This window comes from Heliangelus exortis, chromosome 1 (genome assembly GCF_036169615.1).
Source record: "Heliangelus exortis chromosome 1, bHelExo1.hap1, whole genome shotgun sequence".
NCBI lineage: Eukaryota > Metazoa > Chordata > Aves > Apodiformes > Trochilidae > Heliangelus > Heliangelus exortis.
This window is the reverse complement of record NC_092422.1, coordinates 193,148,105-193,170,441: the sequence shown is the minus strand read 5'-3', so window position 1 is coordinate 193,170,441 and position 22,337 is coordinate 193,148,105. Positions and strand designations below refer to the sequence as shown.

The 22,337-nt window shown below is 39.5% G+C and overlaps 1 protein-coding gene across 1 annotated transcript in view; it reads left to right on the top strand.

Annotated features, from left to right (window-relative positions):
- The window catches only part of TAF3 (TATA-box binding protein associated factor 3), a 119,491-nt gene extending 98,187 nt beyond the window's left edge, over nucleotides 1–21,304 (top strand). The window contains exons 5-7 of the mRNA XM_071734182.1: nucleotides 14,464–14,719; nucleotides 18,252–18,358; nucleotides 19,088–21,304. Of these exons, the coding sequence (XP_071590283.1) occupies nucleotides 14,464–14,719; nucleotides 18,252–18,358; nucleotides 19,088–19,202 (478 nt within the window). The 3' untranslated portion in view covers nucleotides 19,203–21,304. The remainder of the gene's footprint in view (nucleotides 1–14,463; nucleotides 14,720–18,251; nucleotides 18,359–19,087) is intronic.
- The last annotated feature ends 1,033 nt before the right edge of the window (nucleotides 21,305–22,337 follow it).

Here is a 22,337-nt window from a genome sequence, read left to right as displayed (position 1 = left end):
GCACAGAGCACACTTTCATGTCTGATTATAAACATGAGCACCAAACAGATATTTTCATTCCATTCATCACATTAACTATCACTAATGTAGCTGTTTCTCTTTTGTAGTCATTAAATCACCTTATTGCTGATTTTTCTGCTGTATAAGTTAAATGGCATCTTTGCTGATTATTCTGATTTTCTGTGCTGTCTTATTTCACCTCAGAAGGTAACTCTTGAGTTTTACTAGTTTGAAATTGCTGGGGTACTTCAGTCACTTATTAACTTCTGTTGGACACCCCCTCCACAAATATCAGGGCTTTTTTTTCTGCTCTTCAACCATTTCTGCTTTCTTCCTTTCACAATATTTGAGTGTGATCTTAAATTTCTGTGCCTCAGATTGCTGTACAAAAACTTCAGCTTTCTCAGAACAGTTGTCTGTACTGCAGTGCATAATTTAAATGGGCACAGCTGAACAGATTGTTCCTTGAAAGTTCACAAATCCACTTTCCTCCTTAAGGAGCTATGGATACTTCTAAATTCTTCCTTTTCATGGGCTGTACAAGTGTTTACTTGGGGAAAATTAAGTCATATTTTCAGGGCAAAACTTCTTAAAGTTTCAGAATCCAAAGGGCTGACTTTGCTTCCCATCTTATCTCACCCCAATCATTCTCATGCTCAGAGACATTTTGAGAAGGACTTCAGACTCCATCTTCTTGCTGCACATCATCTGGGTACATTATTGTTAGCTCTGCCAGCCTCGTGGGTCAGAGATACTGGTGTCTTGGTTTGTGGCCTTTTGGGAAACTTGCTTCTATTCCAGTTTCCTTTGTGCATCATTAGTGGCACCATGACCACCATCTGAGGATCTCAGGTGTTGTGATCCTTAGCACAGCAGAACCTAGAATTAAAACCCTGACTCCAGGATGGGAGATGCACAAAGCTGCCTTAGCTCATAGTTTCTAAGCAAATTAGGGCAGAATGAAATACCAAGGCTCTCATCTTCAGGAGCAGGTGAGTCCTGGAAGCAGATGGAAGTAAATGCTGAAAAGTGGATGTGCTCTCTGCAGCATCCTGGGCCTGGGAGGAGAACTTCATCTCTCCAAGTGACACTCAAGTCCTTGAGATTGTTTTAGGCTACATAACCAGACAAGGTCTGAGTCATTATTTGCTTACTAGTTTCCCTTTTCTACCTGTAGTATCTCCTAACTGCCCCCCATACTGGCAACTTAGAGTTGTCCCAGTGTAATGGCTCTATCACCCAGCTACACTTTCTTACTGATGGAAAAACAAGAACTTTTAAAGTATTGTAGCAGCTTTTAGGTGTTGTCATAGTTTTCCAAAGCAAAATCAAGGAAGAAATTTACTATTGCACAAGTACATACAGTTTGCACCACGTGGCTCTGAGAGCTGTTTGGTGTCTGATGCACTGGGGTTTGCTGTGGAGCTTTCCTGCTCTAAACAGTACTTCTGTTTTCATCCTCAACGGTTAATATTCAGCCTGAACTCAGAGCAGATTTTAATTTTAATGTGTTGGTATCATTATGAAAAGGACTGGTGTGGCTCTGAGGCAAAGCAATACCTTGCTCTGTGTGTGGCTGGGAATCTGAAGTAATACTGGAAGTCTCTGTGATCTTTATTAGCTGGGAACACCATAGTAGGATCATCAACTTTATAAGCAGTTAATAACAGGCAATAAAGTTTTTGTGATGTGTTATGGTGAGGAAAAATTAGCTTTTGCTTCATCTGTGTTGGTAATGATGTTCTGAGTATCTGATAATAACCATGCAGAAATGTTTCAGTTAGCATGTGTGTGGGATTGGTTGAGAATAACATGGATTGCCATGGAAAGGTATGAGAAAGGTTTTGAGGGATCCATAAAATAAGATGAGAAAAAAATAGATGGACTAATGAATTATCTCAGTTTTTTCTGTTAAGAGTGAAGAGCTGTTCAGAGGCTTTTGGAGGTACTTAAGTTCCTTTTTAACTGGAGGTTGATATATTTTGGGGTAATTTCATCTAGAACATGGTCTTTTAGGGAAGCACTTAACAGATCTTGGTGAGGCCACAAAGTCTTTCAGGTGCCTGAAGAAAAATTCCTTGAAACAGAGATTCACATCACACCATAAACACAGCACATGCCAGTAATGCAAGTGTAATAATGCAGCAGTGGTAAGAAAAATGCCTTTGCAGTCTAGCAAATAGTTTATTATTTTGTTTCTTGACTCCTTTGCTTGAACCAACATACAAAGCAGTGATGGCCATGGTAGAGAAGTCTCAATTTCTTTTTTATGAATATGAGTACACTTTGCTCTTAGATTCAAGATCTCTGAGCTTGTCTGCTCTGCAGACTTTCCTACAACCCACATCAGTTCAAAAGAGGTGGCAATTAATAACATTAGGTTAATAGACATGCAAATGCACCATTGCTGAAGGATGGAGAAACTAATATTGGAAAAACTGATCTACTTTAGATTTTTTTGCAAGTGTTCTTCCTGCATAGCAAAGCAAGAAGAAAGTAGATTATAATCAAAGCTTTTCCATCTTAGTTGTAAACAATTACAGCAATGCTTGCATGGATGCCACATTAGAAGAAATTTACTGGATTCCATTCTAATGCAATTAGAGCTAATTTTGTTCTTTAAATGAATAAAAGGTTAGCTAGTAAATCTAGTTTATCTCAAGTCCAGGCTTCAATAAATTGTTTTATTTAATTTGTTGTAAAAGATCTTATCCTTAATGGGCCTAGCTCTTATTGGTTTGCTTAGGTTCTAAAATATTTATGACCACCTTTTTAGATATGATTTGAATGATGTGTTGGAAGAGTTTTTCACTGTTTTGGTTTGTTTTGGTTTAATTTTGATGAGTTTTTTTTTTATTATTTCCACTGCAGTGTTATCAAGGTAGATTGCTAACTGAGTTAGTATAGGAAGGAACTAGAGGTGCTATCTTTTTAAAAAATAAAAAAAAAAAACAACAGAAACAAAACAAAAAGCTACAGCTGGTGTAGACTTTTACATTTTAAATCAACTGCAAATGATGAGCAGAATTTAATACTTCTGTTTGATTGTATCATAGTTTCTTTTTGTCAGTTTTCCCTAAGCACAATTATTTGCCATAGATGTAAGCTTTTTAAAGGCATATCCATTGATCAGGTGTTGGCATTCCATCTCCTACCACAGTTGACATACACTTCAGCAAAAGTATGTGCTGTAATTTTTGATACTCCAGATAAATTTATTCCTCATTTAAATATAGTTTTTAGGAAAAAACACCTGGCTACTGAAACTAATGCAAGACCACAAAGCAGAGTATTACTCACTGGTTGCTGTTTCAGCGTTCCTGTGAGTTGGATATATATGTTTTGTGAGATCAGGTCTCCAAATTTACCTTAAAATGTCAGATTTTTGCTCCAGACTCTGACTGCATTGTATCATAGCTCTGCAATCAGCAGGGAACCCAGACAGGAGCCATGAGAAGGGGAATGACAGGTATTTTAACAGTGTTTAACTTAAAAACGTGACCTGCCACTCTAATGAGGTTGCCCCTTGTCTTACCTCTTTCCAAAGTGGGTAGATATGTGACTTTCTCCCCCAAAAGTCTAATGCATGATCAAATATGTATGGGTCTATAAAAATGTATATTAAATAACCTGTGGATCGTAAAATATAATCCCCAAAGGATTAAGGGATAGAAGAAGTTTTGTTATCCAGATTTTTAATTGACTCCACTAAAGCTTTTTACTGCTTGGTAGGATATTATCAGTCCAAAGCCTAAGTTGTGTTCATTTGATGGCTTGCTTGACTGCATGATATCCCCATGACTTAAGCCACCAGCACAGCTGACATCCTTTGTAAGGGATATCAAAGAAAGCCAAGTGACATACATGTAGACCAAATTATTTTGTCAGCAGTAGATGTGACCTCAGAAGCATACATCTGGGACTAAGAGGACAGGGAGCTTGTCCCATGCTTTCTGTTTTATTCACCTAGGTTCTGTGATCATCCATGTAAGAACTTCTACACAATGAGGTGCTCATAGCATGTATTTTTGTAAGGTGGCAAAGTAGAACATGTCTGAAAAAATTGGAAGCCTGCAAGGAAATGCATCATGAGAAAATCTGCTCATTGAAGATATCACCCTACCTGAAACACAGGTGAACTGCTGAAGGAGGGTTTTTTTTCATAACTTTACATGGTTTGGATCATCATTGCCACTTGCTCAAGAATTCTTTATTCTAAGTGCAGCCACAGTTGGGCAACAGAATTGTAGTAAAGCAGTTCTTCAGTCAGACTTTTTGAAACTCTATAAAACTTACTATCCAACCTCTCAGTCTACAGAATACCACCAAGTTAGGCAATGCTCTCCAGAAACAGATGTGATGGAACTTCTACATGCAACAAGCTTAATTTAAGTAAGGGCTGAGCTGCAGACTCTCTGGAGATTGACTTTTCTTGGAAAAGAGGAACATAGTAGCAAATCACAAAAAAGTCATGGTGGGAAAGACCTCGAAGTTCATCGCGTCCAACTGTCAGATTCAAACCACATCAAATCCATCAATATGCTTTTTACTGACTTGGTTGAGGACATGAAATCAGGCAAGGACCATGTTGGTGTTGCCCTGAGCACACTGGGGATCTGTAATTGCTGCTGTAACATGAATATGTATTATTTGAAAGCTGCTGAAACTCCCTTGGAGTTGTGGAAAAAAAGAAAAAAAAAAAAAAAAAAAAAAAGGCAGCTCTATATCTAAGACAAGACTTTGCTGTTAAGCTATAGTTCTGCCCTATGTAGTTGCCAAGAATGCATCTTATTTTTAGAGTATCATCTTTGGTGGACATTCAAGGAGCTTTAATTTTTAATAGTGTTGTTCTTACATGGATAAATCAGACCGTGTGAAGAAACTTGTGAATGTTGGGTGCTATTTAGTGGGGAGCTACTCAGACTTCGATAATTTAGATTCCTGTCTTCACAGTGTTTGCCCACAACAGCTGAATAATGGGGTTCATTAACCTCCCTGTGTAGGCAGATCCAAATTGTTTGCCTCAAGCCTTGGCTCCCTACGTGTGGCTGGGGAGGGAAGGTTTGGCTGGTTTTTGATTCATCAAACCATAGGTTTGCATGACCAGCCAAGTAGCTCGTGACCCATTCCATTTATTTCACTGTTTTGTGATGGGGAAACAGGTAAAGGAATCCTGCTGGAAGCCCCTCCTTCTGCACCTCTCTATGAATAAGAGCAATGTTTGGAGCACTGTGACCAAATCCTCCAAAAGACATAATGCAGGCAGCATAGGGGTAATGTGGGACACAGCTGTGGGTGGTGTTGGGTACCCTGCAAGATGGTGCTTATTCAACAGAAAGCTCTGGAGGAGAACTTATTGTGGAATGGAATAATGAAAAAAAAAAAAAAAAGGTGATATTTCAGGGATAAAAATATAGAAGGGTAAACCACTGTTTGGGTAAATGAAACAATAAAGTCCAGGCAGAGAAAGTCTGTTTATTGCAGGACTAATGGGCATCCCCATTAGTTTTCAGTGTAGTACATAGTAGAGAAAGACCATCCTAACCATCCATTAACAGAATGAATGCTTTGGGTATCAATCCAGCTTTAAATGGAAGACAACAAAAAATGGTGAAATAATTTTTTATATGATCATTAGACCACCTAAGTGAGGAGCCAAAGTAATGAAAAATTATCTTGCTCCTCTGCAAGGCTGCAGAGGTGTGCTTAAGGAATTCCAGTGATCTTTACAGCTTTCATAAACTTTTGTGCAATACACACCTGCATTTTTCTGTTCCATAGTCTTTTAAGTTGTAAGACCTGAAGGACTTATTTTCAATGCCTTTTAAATGTTGAGTCTGGGGTATGATTCATATCCCTTTCCCAATTGTTCTTGTTGAGTGTAACACATTGGCCCCAATCCTGCAGTAAAATCCCCATGTACAATCTTGTATCCATCCAGAGGTCTCATTCACTTTGGTGGAGATTCCCCAGCCTCTCCCTTGCTGCAGGATTGAAAAAAAAAATACCTTTTACCTAAAGCAAGTAAATTATCATCTTTATTTATATTTCTAAAGGTGAGTTAGATGAGGGTTTTTTCTTTATTGAGCTAGAGTTATTTCCAACTTCAGGTGTAGTCCTTAGACTTTTTTTTTTTTTTTAATTACTGAAGCCACTCCAACTAATTATTCATCCTGTTTATGGTAGGTGGTAGGCTGTGGCAAATTACTTTCATTTCGCTGCTGGCCACAGTGGGTGATGACTCCAAAAGTTAATCCATAAAAAGGGCTTGAGTCATTAGAAAACAAAACAACTTGCTGTGAGATTCTTTGATTTTGCTGCTTATTGCTCAAGAGTAAAAAACCTGTATAATGTATACCACAGTTAAAAAAACAAAACAAAACAAAAAGAAAAATACTTCAGGCAGGTTTAGACACATAAGCAAATTGCTTGTGTAAATGGGCATAAGCAGCTGCCCTTATAAAGCACCACAGAAACCAATCAAATACGTGTGAAAGATAAGAAAGGCAGATGAGTATTTGTTCAAAAAATAGACTTTACGTTCATAGAAGATGACTGCAAGAGAAAGGTGCTGATTTATTTCTGTCTTTGACAAAGGTGCTTTTTTATTTACTCCTTTATTGAAGTTTTTGGACAGAAGTTGAGTAAACTACATAGACCTAAGGACTCACAGTATGCATCCTGGGAGCTGGATGTGGACAGCAGGGTCATGGAGGAGTAGCTGTCCATAGACACAAAGCAAAAAGATGGTTATCCCTAAATTTAGTAGAACTGTCCTGTGAGCAATGGATCTGTAGCTATGCAGATCCTCCAAGTTCAGAATTGGCCAGTTTGCTTGATTCTTGCAAAAACATCTCTCAGTAACAAGCTGGAAGTTACAGTTTTAGAAGTTTCTAAACCCATGCTGGCATAATTTGCTGGTGATCACTAAAATTCATGTTCTATTTTAGAGAGTAGATGTAGGACTGCAAGCTTTGATCACACATCCCATAACATTCCCCAAAACAAAAGATAATGAAGGGCAGTTGGCAAAGAACTCATAAGAGAAAGTTTGCAAAGAGCTTCTTGGCATAAACATGTATTACCAGCTTCTGGTTGAGAGCTCAGCAGAAGGGGATAATGCCAGATGGGTTTCTCTGGCAGCTTCTTATTGATGATAAGAGAGAAAAGAAGATGAAAGATACCCAGATGCCACGCTACCAGCTCAGTTTTGTGTTGTCAGACTGGTGATGAACCATCCAGAGATATAAAGTCAGAATGGTGAGAAAGAAAGGGAGGGAGATTGTGGAGTCATCAGCAGAAAGGTGTTTGTGGTTGTTGGGAGAAATACCCTGGTGGAACAGATACAGAGGGCAGGGGCCAAGGGCAGAACTCTTGTTTCACTTAAAGTCGTGGAAAAATAAACAGTTGGAAACCTGTAATTCAATTTCAAGACTGCAAATGTCCATAAACCAAAGGAGTTACCTGGAAATGTCAGCTGGCCCAAAGACCTAATGGACTCAAATGTGGTGTTTTCTGCCTTTGAGAAGGGAGCACTTGTAGCCAAATTACTACAGAATGAATTGAATTTATAACTTCTTCCAGAAGGGCGTTGGGAATAAGCAACATACCTCTAGGAAAAGGAATGTTAGCAAAGAAGTTGTGTCTTCAAGGCAAAAGACGCTGGAGGTGAAGTCAGGCTTCAGAAATTTCTTCAGAAATAGATGTTGTGAAGGATATTGAGGAAATAGACAAGAAAGGGAAGGAGAACCATGGAAATGCAGACTGGAGAAGGAAATGGATAGTGTAGGTATGAGCCAAGAACAGAAAGAATACTTTCCTTCTGATTCTGTGTTCATTCTCTCTTTGACTGACCAGTAGGACAAGCTGGATAACAGCACTGGTGCAAATTACTATAATGAGTTGGGAAGCAAAATATAGGGATCTTTACACACTTGAAGTCATGGAATGGGAAAATGTTTCTCCCAGGTTCTAGAAGAACTGGGTCATGAATTTGCAGGCTCAGTGACAAGTCATTTTTAATAATTTTTTTTAAATTTTAAAATGCAATGTCTATTGGTTTTTAATAAATAATAAAATAAATAGAAGTGCTGAAGAAGGGAAGAAATGGAAAGCAATTTAGACACCCAGTAACAACAGTTTACAGCTGTAAAACAGATTTTGGAGGAAGAGCTGATTTAAAGGCTTGGAAGTAATGGAATAAAACACAAAACAGAAGTAAACCATACCAGCAGGCTTGATACCCATCTTTGATAAAGCAACTGGTTCTTCTCTAGTTAAGCCTAATCCTGTTGACAAGAAATGCAGCTGGTAAGGGCTGATTTTTTACACTCCATCTCAGGTATGTGTTTCCATCACCAGCCCACCTCCCACTGCAGAGTGATTTCTTCTGGACTGGGGAAGCAGTTGCTGAGTGCAGGACCAAATCTCTTCACCACCAAGGGAAGGTCTCAGCTTCCATGGAGAAGAGATGGGATATTCACATATGGGTAGCTGGAATGAAGTTGACATCTGTCCTACCACATGGAGAAGGGTTGCTCTCTGTTGGATGAATAAAAGATGGCAAATTTGAGATGGATTTCAAGAAATCATGTAGTATTGTCACACAGGACATTCATAGTGAAGCTGGCAAAAACAGGATTAGAAGAGGAACTCCTCAGCAGTAAGGAACAACCTCAAAGGAAGATGGCAACTGAGAGTTGTAGGAGACCTTATCTAATCAGAGAGGAGGCTGCTAGGGAACATGGTCAAGGCTGTATTCCAGGACTGGCTTGATTTAATAATTTCATTTAAAACTTTGTCGCAGGGGGTAGAACACTGATGCCTTTTGTTTGCAGTAAGGTTGAAGGACTATGCCAGTACAAACGAGGATTTGATGATTGTTTGGGAAGCACTGGATCCCCTTGAATAGAAAGGAAAATCAGCATTTATTTCAGTAACTGAAAAAATGGTGTGAGGGCTTTGCATTTGAAGTGTACCCATAGAAACTTGGGGAGCTGGTGAGTAGATGTGTCACTCGGGTAGGTGCATTAAGGAGGTGAGGGATCAGGAGTTGATTGCAGAGTGACAAGATACAAGTGACCATATAGGATGTATTGTGGGAGGTGATTTTAGCAGAGATAGTGGAAGAGTCTGGTCTGTCCTGGTCTGAACCTGTTGATACTTGATCTAAAATGTTGTGTTTGATTCTTGAAGGCTTGTGTTCAGGAAGAATGAATTGCAAAGAGCTGGTAAAGAGGAGGGTTTGGAGCACTGGTAGGGGGATCATAGGGGAGTCTGTGTTATGATAGGAGAGAAGAGCAACTTTTGTGTGTTTAGTCTAGCATGTGAAGAGAGGATATGATTGCTGGCTACAAATACCTCAGGCAAGTAAACATTTTGGAGGGAGAAAGCAATTTAAGCTAAGGAACAATGTTGGCACAGAATCAAATGGGTTCTAATTGGCTATGAATGTAGGCTGGAAATTAGAAGAGGTTGCTGTGCCACCAGAGCAGTGAGATCCTGGAACAGGGTAATGATGGGAAGAAAAAGATTAACCAGTTTTTAGATGAAGCTCAATGAACTTGTCAATGGGATAAGATGAAATGACTCTTTAGCCCAGGAAGGGATGTTTGTGGGGTTTTCCCATAGTGATGAAATGGAGAATTGGGCTCCCTGGGCACCACTGAAGGTCACCACCCTTATGTGGAATTTGTGCCATTTGTATGAGACCAGGCAGCATCCACCAAAATTGATAATATATTAGAATACATTTTTTAAATTATTCTTGTTGAATAGAGAATTACTTCACATTACGGACAATTTATCACATGAAAATGTTTATATATTTTTAATTTCAATTTTAAGAACTGAAGTCTTTACTTGCAAATTTGCTAGGGGGTCTGCTGGAGGTTTGATAAATTTTGGGACTCTGCAAATACCCAGGTTGATCATAGTGTGTGTTTGTGGGGTTCTTATTTGCCAACATGACTTGTTTGCACAGAATAAAATATTCAGCAGGGCATAAGAGATAAAAACTACATTTTCCTTCTCTATAAGGAATATGGGAATTAGTTTACATTACAGATCTTAAATTATTCTGCTTCTCCTCTAGTGTTGGAGTCAAATTTTCAAAATCACCACTAATCTGAATAATCTAAACCATATGGAAATCTTCCTAATGCCCCTTGGTGTTTCTGATACTCTCCCCCATAGGTCTTTTGTTGTATTTTGTTGGTTTTCTGGTGCAATGATCTCAGTTCCAGGTGTGAGATTTTTCAGTAATAAAGTAGTTATGCCATTTAATTTTCTAGCGTTGAGAAACTTATATCAATAATAGATAATAACTTCACTCATAATAATCCAAGTGAGTTGTACCAGTTTTAATTATGTTGGTGCAGTTGGTGTTATTTTCCTGTGTACAAAGACCCCTTTAGCTCCTGCTCCTTGCTTAAAAATGGACCATGGACCCACAAAAGAATTAGGACTTATTTTCCCTTTGGGTAGAGAAACAGCTTCTTTGGAGCTCTTCTCTCTGAGAAACAGAGGTTGCTGTGATTTTTTTACCAGACCTTCCAAAGCATTATTACAGCATTTTTTCAGAGTTCATCCCCCATCACAATCATTTGGCCCTGTGGTGCATATCCTATTTCTGAAAAACCATTTCCTTTTGGTCCATGTCTTCTCCCTGTGTTTATGTGAAGCAGTCGATGGGGCTTTCAGCAGCAAGGATCAGAATGAAATCAAATAAGTTATTTCCAAAGGTAGGAAACCATTTCACACCTTGGAGCCTCATTTTGCTCCAGATGTGGCACATTACAGCTCATGCCACTTAGAGCCCAATTATAAACCAAATGACCTGTCGTGACACTTAAAATCTCAGTAGAATTTACACTTTGCCTGCAAGCCAACAATTCCTTTTCATCCTATTTAGGTTTGGATCTGTAGCTGTGAATGGGGAGATTGCCCCAGTGTGGTAATTAAAATGCATTTTCATTTGCTCTACCATTATGCAGAGGTCTGTCAATACATATATTCCATTATAAATACTCTGAGGTTCTGTAAGAAATACAGTTCCTGCTAGCATTTAAAAAGAAATCCAAAGTGAACTTAGGTTGAGCAAAACCAGCTATACAGTGTTTATATCAATTCAAGAGTTTTTTTTAAGGGAGTGGTGGCCTTTAGTTGTGATTTATGAAGATTCTTATTACCACATCTATTCCAAGGGTTTTCTCACACCCCTTCATTCTGGAGAAACTATTTTGATTAAAAAACAACTTTTAATTTATTTTTTATCTTTCAGTGTAGAACATGTTTGTGATACATTGTCAGGCAAGCAGCCTGTGGAGTAGTGTGATTGATGGTGATTGATCTTCATTTTGGTTTGATTACCTCAAAAAATACTAATCCAGCCTCAGTTTTTGGATTGGGGTGGGGAAGGAGGTGAAATTTTGACATATTTAGTATTGTGCTTGTAGACTTTTAATACACAAGTGCTGGTAGTGGAGCTGTATGGAAAACACATTTGGGGAAAAAGGTATCTGTGGAGGTCTGGTGATGTCCAAATGTAGAGTTTCAGTCCTAGCAAGGACCTGAGAACCTGTAGGATCAAAGCTCTGCTATAGTGAGTCCCACCTACCTGCAGTGTGCTCTGGGCCTCATTTTTCCTGTCTACAAAACAGAGCTCATCAATCTTACCATCATTTACATAATGTTTTGATATCAGGTTTCTCTCCAAGTCTGAAGAAACATTAATTATTAGTCGTGGGACTGCTGTTTTCCTTTTGATTTCTTCCCACCTCCATGTTGCCATGTATGCAGCCCCTTCTTCAGGAAGGAGGACAGGCTAAACCACCCTCACTGAGATTACTCCATCACCTCTGATGCTGTAGCACATTCATTTCTCCACTCTGGAGTCTGAAGTCTCTGAACTTTGTTATTTGTTAGCCCAAGGGAGTGGTAGGGCCAAGCGTGCTCCGAAATTCCGATCTCCTGTTTTGATAACTGAGCTCTAAAATCAAGATAAACAAGCTGCCCTATATACTGAACATGTCCTAATTGCACACTTCAAGCAAAGCAGCCAATCAATGAGTGTGTGTTGCCCTCTAATGAGTATTTGTAGTTTTGGAAGATTTCATATGTGATATTCCTTGTAGCTTATGCAGTTATTAGCTTCGAAGACCCTGTTCAGGAGGAGAAGCTGGCTTTATCTAGACCAAGAAACTGTGTAATTTAATTTCATATGTTAGCTGGGCATGGTCATCACTCTTACTCAAATTATATTAGCTAATACTTCTTTAAAACTGTTTACACTGTGTGCAAAGTTGCGTTTAAAATCCTATTAGCTAATACATTTCCTAGTCTAGACTGGGGGAGGGTTGACTCTCTGAAGAACTCATAGCAGGACTTCGTTTATTTACAGGGGGGTAGGAGAGGGGGATGGAAAAAAGAAGGGGTAATAATGTTTGGAACAGTCCAAATGACTACTGCTGTCTCTTTCTCCTCATTTTTATTGTTGCTAAATATTCAGAGTTGGCTCCCAAGTGATGAGGGTGACTTTGCAAACCATGGGACTATTGCCACCAAGCAAGGTTCTTAGGTGTTCAGTGTTGGGAGCCAGAGCTCTCTGTGGAAGCAGTGGAAGGAGGAAGGCACAGAAGAAGCATCAGAGTTGGGATCCCAACTGGCTGGAGTCCCAAGGAGCCTTAGGAAAATTTTCATTGAACCAGGAGCACATCATAGACATTCAAGAGTCAAAGAGGAAACATCCTTAATGGGAGATAACAGTGGGGGTTTGGATGTATCCCACTAAGAGGAGAAAAAGACGGGATTTTTTTGTGTAGGTTGTTCCCAGGATGACCTAATATTGGCACTTACTTACTTCTACAAGTCACAGACAATATAAATTAGGAGTCCTGTACTTTGAATTACAGTCCAGCACCTTCCTGAGACATAAAATAAGAGCCTGAGCTCTCAGATTAGTTACCTGAAGCAGCCACTAGAACATCAAGTGGTGTGAATGTGTTGCTGATGGAAAATCATCTAACACCTTAAGATTCTTCTTCACTCTAAGTCTCTAAACTTCACTGGTTTGGGTCTTCTTTCACTAATCACTCATGGTAGGTTTCAGAAGGTAGGTGGGATGCTACAGTTAGCACTTTAGGGAGGAATACCAAACCCATTGGTCTGGTTCTTTTTTCTGAGTCTGTTTGTATCCTAACTTACCATAGTGCTGACTTAGTAGTACAAGTCACATACCTTAGGAGAAGAACACTATTATCTCAGCCAGGCATTGAATACTGTATAATTCCAAACTTTTCTCAAATGATGGCTTAGATTAATGACCTGAAATGCAGGCTATGTCTCTAGTCATAGTGATACTGACTTTTGAGAATAGTGAGAGATTTACAGTTAAATCTGAAGTTCAATGTGAAATTCCCATTTACAGTGGAGCTGGAGTCTCCTGGTTCTCAGGAGTTGCTGGAATTTGATTTTCATCATGGTTTTCCTGCTGGTGTCTCAGATTTTTGCTTTCTTAAGTTATCCTCCTCTCTGGAATGTCTAACTTTTCTTTAAATCTCCTTCTTCCTACAGCCCCCTCAGAAATCAGTTGCACTCTCACAGTTACCATTCAAATATAAATAAGTTAGTTAAATGATTTACCAAAATGTGGTAAAACAAATAGACCTACCCTGTGTTTTGTTTGAGGTGTTGGGGGTTTTTTTTTGTTTTCTAAAACATCCTTTTCCTTCTCTTTATGCTTCTAATCTAGAGCCCTATAGTAAAGACTTTTTCTGTCTTGTCTGTTAAATTGCATGCACATCAACAGCACTGTGTATCAACACTCATTAATAAATGTTGGGTCCTCTATGTATTCCCCTTCCTGGGTAAGATTATTCTACCCTGTGTATTTACTAGAGCTACATCCTGTCTACTTCAGCTACTCAAGTAAGTAGTAATATTTTAACTGTTGAGTATATAGTGTGCGTCATTTATTTGTCCTGACTAGATCCACTGCTGATTTCATAAACATTTGGGGAAAGAAATACCAAACTAGCAAATATTTGGAGAACCCCCTAATGTAGGATCTTAAGAGGATGATATTGTCTCTCAGTTTGAAGATTAAAATCAGTGCTGTTCACAGCTGATTAACTTTCCTTTCTAATATTTCCCACAAATCGAGCTAATGCAATAAAACTTAACAAAACGAGGTTTAGGAAAGCCACAGAGAATATTTATGTGACAGTCAGCTAGAGTGGCTCAGGCTGTCCTGGTGTTGTCTTGGTGTTCTCTGTGCTTTATCTAGTCCAAAGGGTGGGTGTAGCAATGGCAACAGTCCCTGTATTGGGTTGAAACAGCCTCTTTGATGACTCAAAGGTGATGTGAATTAGCTGCTCTGTATTTTCTTTATATTTAGTCAGTGACTGACTGGTCATTGCTTTCTTTCCCATCCACTCTTAACAGTTCTCACTTTTGGCCCTACAGAGTCATCAGCAAAGTGGTTCCAGCTCCAGAGGCCAAACCTTCCACTCCTGTCAGCCGGCCCAAAACACCTCCACCTGTGCCATCACCAGTTCCAGCTCCTGTTCATGTCACCCCTCCTCCAGCTCCAGCTCCTCCTCCTCCACAGGCTACTGTCTCACCAGTTGTGATCCCACCACCCTCTCCAGCTGTCTCAACAGCAGGAGGCTCCAAGGCTCCAGTGAGGAGCGTGGTGACTGAGACTGTCAGTACTTACGTGGTAGGTATCACATACTTTGGGCTTTGTCCCAGTGCCCGTGACATCCATGTCTTGCATTGTTGACCTCCTGAGTGACTCACCATCTCAAACTGATGCTGCCTAGGCTTGTGATGTTGCTCTCTATTAAGCTTCTCTTTATCCAGCCCTTGCTTCCATGCACGTGTTTTGAGGGGTTAATAACTGAAACACTATTACTTAGACTGAGTTTTTTCTGTGTTTCTCCCAGTTCAGTGTTTAACTTTCTTCTAACATGTCCGGTTAGATCCCATTTGGTACTTTGCTGCTGAGCAAGAGCATTTATTTTTGGAGGTGGAGATTTTTTTTTAAGATGCTTTCATAAGAAGTGAATTGAAACCTCAAATGTCAACCTTGCCATAGATTTTGCTGTCAGTCAGGTAAAGCACAAAACCCTCGTACAACGTCAAGAATTTGACGTAGCCCTCATTTGAAATGTGTAGAGTCAACTAATCTCTGTTCTGGTTTCTTCAGCACACAGAAATTGCAAGTGTTTGTGCATCTCAGAAAGTCTGTAGATAGTTCATAAGTCTACAGTTCATTAGTCTGTTTGACATGTGCTCTGAACTTGGTCTCTCTCTGGTAGCATTAAGACTTCATTCCTTCAGAAAAGTTTCCCACCCAACCTGCTAGAACTGCACTCTCTAAAAGAACATGGACATACCTCTGGGCAGGACTAGGACTGCTGTGCTACTGAAAATTTCTGCTTTAGATGCAATGCTAAATGATAGTCTAGACCATTTCTGGTCATTGAAGAGCAGCAGATACTATTAACAATGGTAGCAGTGTTGTTTTTCTCCCTGTCCTGGCTACGTTCCAGCTTGGTTGGTGACACCTTGCTTATCTGTAGTGGGTAGCAGTTTAAAAATCTCACAATGTAGAACACCTGAAATGTGCTTTTATTACAGGGTTTCCTGTGTTTTAATTGCAACTCAATAATGATTTTTAAAATTTTTTGAAATTTGTTGTTACAATGGTTCCTGGCGTGTAAATCTACCCTGCCATTTCTATTGGAAAAGGTGCTCTTCCCTGCTGGACTTAAACTCTTATATCATGTTACTGGTCTCTATTTAAACAGCTGCTACATTTCACTCCCAAGCTGGTTGCAGCACATAGATGACTGCACTTAGGCTGTGCATATCTTTAGGGTGCAGGTTACACATCCTCACCTTCTGTACCACAGGTGTAAAGGCAGAGTCACTCTTACTTATTACAGCAGTGCCCAGAAGCTTTGAAATTCACTCTGAAAAGCATTTTCAAAATACTACATCTGGTTTTCTTCAGTAGGCATTAGAAGCAAATAATTTAGAGATTATGTTAGTCAAGAAGAAGGAAAACCTAGAACTTTTCCTTGGTATTTCTAGTGGTAACACTCTTAGCACCTTATGGAGAATTCAGAGGGCACGTAGGCTCCAGGTTGTTTCTTTCTTTTACAACATCCTACTTGAAATCAGGGCTTTGCTGCATTAGGTTCCAACTGTGAGCACAGGCAGAGAGACTCCTGATGTCAGATGTTTATAAGACAGAAAGCTGAGAGAGAGGTTGAGGAAGAAGGGAATAATTAATAACTATTAGCCCCTTGTACGAAGGGAATCCAGGACACGGGATGATGAAATGGCTTTCCCCAGGTCGCATGGGAAAGCTCTTGCAGAGATAAGACTGGAGCCAGTGTGACAGAGGTGTGCAACTCCCTTCTGCAGGGGAGGACAGGAGGGTGAGCTTAGAGTTAAAAAAAAAAAAAAATATAGATAGGATGTGGCATCTTCCTGTAGGATAGCATCTCAGTGAGTGTGCTCTGATCATTAACGCCCAGCGGTTTGTACTAAAATAGCCTTCAGCAGTCACAGACTGTCCCTCCTTCCACGACCCTTGGCTGGTTAAGGAATGAGAAGTTACACAATATTTTTAACATCCTCATTCAGCAATCTGATATATTGTTTAACAAACAGGGAGAAGTTTCAGTGATTATAAACCACTCTGTCCCTCTCCCTGAAAAGAGCCCCTGGAAAGCCTCTCACAGGTATTCTGCAGACAAACATCCCCCCCCTGAAAAACTAAGCTTGGAAAAGTTAGGGTGTCTGTCTTCCAGTGGGGCAACATCAGGCAGCACTGCCTAAAATTTCCCCCTTCCCCAGCAGGGTTACCCTACAGAAATGACTGCAGAGCTCTTCATGCTGACATGCATCCTGGGTGCAGTTTACCTGAGGAGCAGATGCTTCTCTACCAACTTAAAATGACTTTGCAGATGTGAGATTAGATGTGTAGATAGGAATGACTACTGCAATCAAGTAGCTTTAAAATCAAGTTCATTGCACTGTGTTGCCTGCCCCATTTCTCTGTTGGGAAGGGAGTTGTTCTCTGCTTACTGTTCCTGGGCTTTGTGTTTTCTAAGTTTTAAGTCACACCAAAAAAATACAGGGTTTTAAGAGGAGTCAGTCAAGAGTGATGTGTTGGTGGAAGCTCTGGTACATTCCTATTGATTTTTTGGGAAGTGGTGTAAGATGTACAGACCACCATGTAGTGCCTCTTTTTTTTTCTCAAAGAGCATTTGGGGCTTTTCATGTAGTACTTTTTAATATCATTTTTGTAGGCTGTACAGAGAGCAGAAAGTTACTGCCTTAGATGTGTTAAATGCACTAATGCACAAAAGCTGAGAACAAAACAGTTTATGTTTTTGAGATTCAGTGATAAATCTTCATAAAGGAATGGTGAAATCTGGGTAATACCCCAGACATTTGGTATTTTGTATTGTTAATTGCACTTTGAATGGATGTCATGACATTTTGCATGTATATTTTTACCAAAAAACTGTTAAGGAAACCGCTTGAAATGTAAAAATACAAATAATGGGTCGAGCAGGATATAAACATTAAAAAAAATTTCATAAAGCTCTGAATATGATAAATCCTTTAAGCAGCTGCCTATTACTGTAAATGATCTGCCTCTCTTGTTTCGTTTACCCTTTAGTAAATTGTACTGTGACATAAATGTTATAAGGGGAATGGAAAGTTACTCAGTAACAACTTTTTTTATATCCTGATCTTATCAGCTAGTTGAAGTTGAAGACTTTGGCTAATAAGTAATACAGCAATATATACACATGGCACTGTATATTTTACATGCATACAGCAGTGTTATCTGGTGCAGGAGGCTGCTGTTGCTCTTGCCATTAACCAGGGAGAATTTAAAAAGCTGCAGTAGTATAGACAGAGAAAGAATTGTGTCCTTAAGCCCTGGCTGCTATATGTGGATGCCTGTGCTCAGGTTGGGTGGTGTAACTGGCTTTACTGGTTTACTGGACAATACAGAAAAATGGATGCTTTTGTCATCGGGTACAGTATAGGAAAATCAATTAAAACAATGCTGAGCACTTCTGAGGAGAGAATTCATAAATAACAAGGGTGAGCACAGAATAACTTGGTCAGATAAGCTAGAAACTTTTTTTTTTTTTTGAAATGTGATTTTTGCTACCTGCTTAGCCCTGAATATCAGCTAACTTTTCTTTTCTTTGCACCAGATCCGAGATGAGTGGGGTAACCAGATCTGGATCTGTCCTGGCTGTAACAAGCCAGATGATGGCAGTCCAATGATAGGTTGTGACGACTGTGATGATTGGTATCATTGGTAAGTTCCTCTCATCCATTCTGCTCTGCTGGTCCCTGGCAGACTGGGGCTATATTATTAAAAACCTTTTTTGTTTTTGGTTTTTTTATGGTTTGTGACGCTGGGAATATTTAAATGGCTTTACCGTGTCCAATTTAATAATCTGGAATATATTTTTATCTCTGTTTCTCTGGAATCTGAAGAAGCAGATTTTAAGCTCTGAAAGTGAATTACTTTTTAATTAATGGGCATTGGTGATAACAGTTGTTTTTGAAGCTGCTGGGAAATATTGCTGATTCTGGTAATTTTGTGAGAACTACAGGATTATGAGCATAGTGTATACAGATAGACATTTCAAATTATGAAGCATTGTATGAACTGTAATATAGATGTCAGCTCTTATGAAAGGGTTGGAGGGAATTAATCACTTTTTAGGTGTTTTCTTAAGCAGCTACATAAAATCTTAAGGTTTTTTGCAGATGTGTTATAGAAGCTTTGGAAATTATTTTAAATCTCTCCTGTTATACCTGAAAATGCGCTCATATTTTCTGTTAAAAAAACACTTCTTATCTGAATGTCCTCAATATAATTTTTTTTTTTGTTTCAAAGCAAGTGTTTTTTAGGTTTCTGATTGATCACTGTATTAGTTTAGATAACAATAATATAATCTGAAGGCCAGATTTCTTTGGGTAAGAAGCAAAAGTCACATTAATCCCCTAAAATGGTACGATATTTTCCTGTCCTTCACAGGCCTTGCGTTGGGCTTACAGCTGCACCCCCAGAAGAGATGCAATGGTTCTGCTCCAAGTGTGCCAACAAAAAGAAGGATAAAAAACACAAGAAGAGGAAGCACAGGGCACACTGAAGACTTTGCAGTGGACTGAAGTCATGAGGTGGCCGTGGCACCTTCTGCCCTGACTTGGTAGCAGTGGGGATCCAGCCTTCTCGTCTCTCACCCCCGGCCACTGGCTGGTAGGGTGGGGACTCTGGAGTGAATCAGGGCAAGGAGCTGCTCTCTGTCAGGGGCTGTTGTGTTTCACAGACTGTCCGAGCCCAAGGGGTTGGGTTTTGGTACATTCTGATCCTGTCTTTCAGCTACCAAGGGAAGTTTTGCACAGAGTGATCTGAAGACGTCGGTAGCTCGTGGCACCGCTCCTGCTCCTGTGGCTCGGCAGCAACAAAGATGAATGTTGTAAATACAGATATCTGTCCTATTCTTTCTTGATTTGTTATTTACTCCCTCTTGAGCCTTTGCAGTAAGGTGCTGAGAGGAGGCAAAAATGTAAATTGCAGTAAGTTGTAAACTGAGGAGACCTTCTGGAATGATTTCTCTAGCCTGGATACAGTTCAGCCTCTATTCCCGCTGAGCCAGATAATCACAATGTGGAAATAAAAAGTGGCTGGTAAATATTTTTGTGACAAGAATATATGAAGCTTTTTTCCTTGATTTTTAGTACTAACATAAAATAAACACGTTCAAGCTTTTGTGATATATCTTCTATTTTTTAAAAGAAAAAGTTTCTATCGTGTCGATTTTTTCTTCCATGTGAATTTATTTCAGTGGACCTGTAATATATTTTATACTTTGTTTTTTTGTTTTTTAGTCTTTGTCAATGTACCTTTTCATTGCTTGTACATTTCATCGGTGTGTAAAAACACTTCCCATTAAAAGATTTTCACACATGTAAATAGCTGATATTTATAAAGAAACCTTTTTTTTTTTTTTTAATTATTTTTTTCGGGCTTGAAGATTTTTTTCCTTTTCTTTTGCCTCAGAATACTAACCTAGCAGCTATTAAAAGCCCGTGCAACGTATGCCTGTCCTAGTGGCTTTAAGGGATTGGTGAGATCTGCCCCAGTGGTGCATGCACGAGGAGTCAGCCAGCACCATAATTAGGCCTCGATTCAGATACTTAAACATGTGGTAACTTCTTAAGAAGTGAGTAATCCTATTGCCTTCAAGGAGCCTGTTCCCACACTTGGTTATACATGTGCTTAAATGCCTTCTGAATTGAGAGCTTAGGCCAGGGGGCTCTGCACTTTGAATGGTAACTACCGTGTGTTAATCTGTAGCTGGAACTGAGCTTTTTTTTTTTTTTTTTTTTGCTTTATTTCTTTGTGGTTTCTTTAAAAATTTTTGTGTGTGCGTTTTGTTTTAACAAGTGATAGTGAGTTTGCCAAAATGATCAAGCTCCTGTTGAGGTGAAGGAGATGCAGAATGGCATCGAGGCCAGAGATGCATTGCTCTACTTTGTGTATCCCCTTGGAAAGACCAATGAAGGGAATAGGAGTCATGTTCCCATTGAGAATGAGGAGAGGGGAATTGCAGAGTTTAAAAAAAAAAGAGTCATCACTAAGAGATTATAGTGCAATGAGTCTCAGTGCTAAACAAAATACAACAATAAATCTGGAAAAGAAATTGTATCTCGTGTTTCCAAAGCAATCTTAGACTTCATTGGTTAATTTGGGGATATTTCTACTTTTAAACCATGGAGTGAGAAACAGCAGATGTTTCCTTTGGCCCTTTAACCTGTTGTGCAGATATGAAGAGTTATTTCTTAAATGCATCCAAATTTATATTAATGAGAATGAATTAGTCATGTTTTCAAAAGTACCAGTCTAGTTAGGGAAATGAGGCTTTGCTGATAGAACTGTTAAATTGCAAATCAGTGGAGATATGGATGAAATTGGTTTATTAAAAGTGCACTGTTACCTTCTTTGTTCAATGCCACCTCATTTATATTCCGTCCCTGCTAATTACCAGTCAAGAAAGTTCTTGGGTTTGATTTTTTTTTTTCTTGGTTTTATTTTGAATTGTTGGATGTTGCAAACATGATTCTTGTTTCCTTTTTTTTTTTTTTTCTTTTTTTTTTGTTCTTTTTTCCCATATGTAATGTGCAAACATACAAAAAATACACAGTCTTTGGTCATTTCTGGTTGCAATAATAAAAACCTAGCTTTTGGTAAGTTGTTTATCGATTTCCTCCTCCCCTCAGTTAATCAGAACTCCTCACATTTAATCGAGTAAATTATTCAGGGTGCCATGGGAGGGCTGAACTTTGCCATTCCAACAACCATTCAGCTGTTTCTATGCATGCTTCTGCCTTGCTACTGCCGGGTTGGTTTCCTACCCCAGGTTTTATGATTTTATAAATGACCCCTGTGGCAATAAAACCAAAGCATCATTTTCAGGAGGCTTGTGTGGCTGACGGGATTAGTAACAGGAGAAGGGGCCCTTCACCTCCAGGTCATCAGTTTGAATCCAGCCTTGTTCCGTGGCTCTGCAGAGCCTGCCTCCCCTTTCACTGATGCTGGTGTGGATCAGGAACTGGTGGTCTAAAAGAATAATCGACTTCCAAAAATAGTTACCAAAAATGGACCTTTCTGACAACCCCTCATGCCACCCAGCGCTGAGGGAGCCCAGCTGCTTCTCCAGATGTTTGTGTTTGCTTCGTGGGTTGTGTTTCTTCTCCATAAATTCTGCCAGAGTTAGGGCTGCTCCCTTGATTTGCTGCTTGATTTTATGGCTGGGCATTTGTGTTACTCTGAATCTGTTTATGGTTCAGGTTTTGGACACCACTGTCCAAAAAAGGAAAAGGGGATGCCAGGTGGGATGCAAGTTGTTTTGCTCATTGGATATCATGGGAGAGCATCAATGTCTCTGAACAGTTTTCCTGCCTCAGAAGGCAGCTGCATCGAAGAGGAAGGTCATTTATGAGCACTACCTCTGGAAAATTTTTGTTTCCTTGGTTAAAAGTTTAGAAAGTAAAGAATTAAAGAACTTCCAGTGAGGAGAAGACAAGTTGCCATCTACTTGTGGTATCAAGAGAGAGAACGTTTTCCCGCCCTTTACTGAGGCACTGTGCGGAGTGGACTTAAGCAGTAAAGCAAGGGTTGGTAGCAAAAATCAAGAAAAGAGTGTAAAAACCATTCCGTGGGAAATGCTTGTTGATTCCTGCCTTTACTTTGGGGCCAGATGATTATCTGGAGTCAGTTGGGA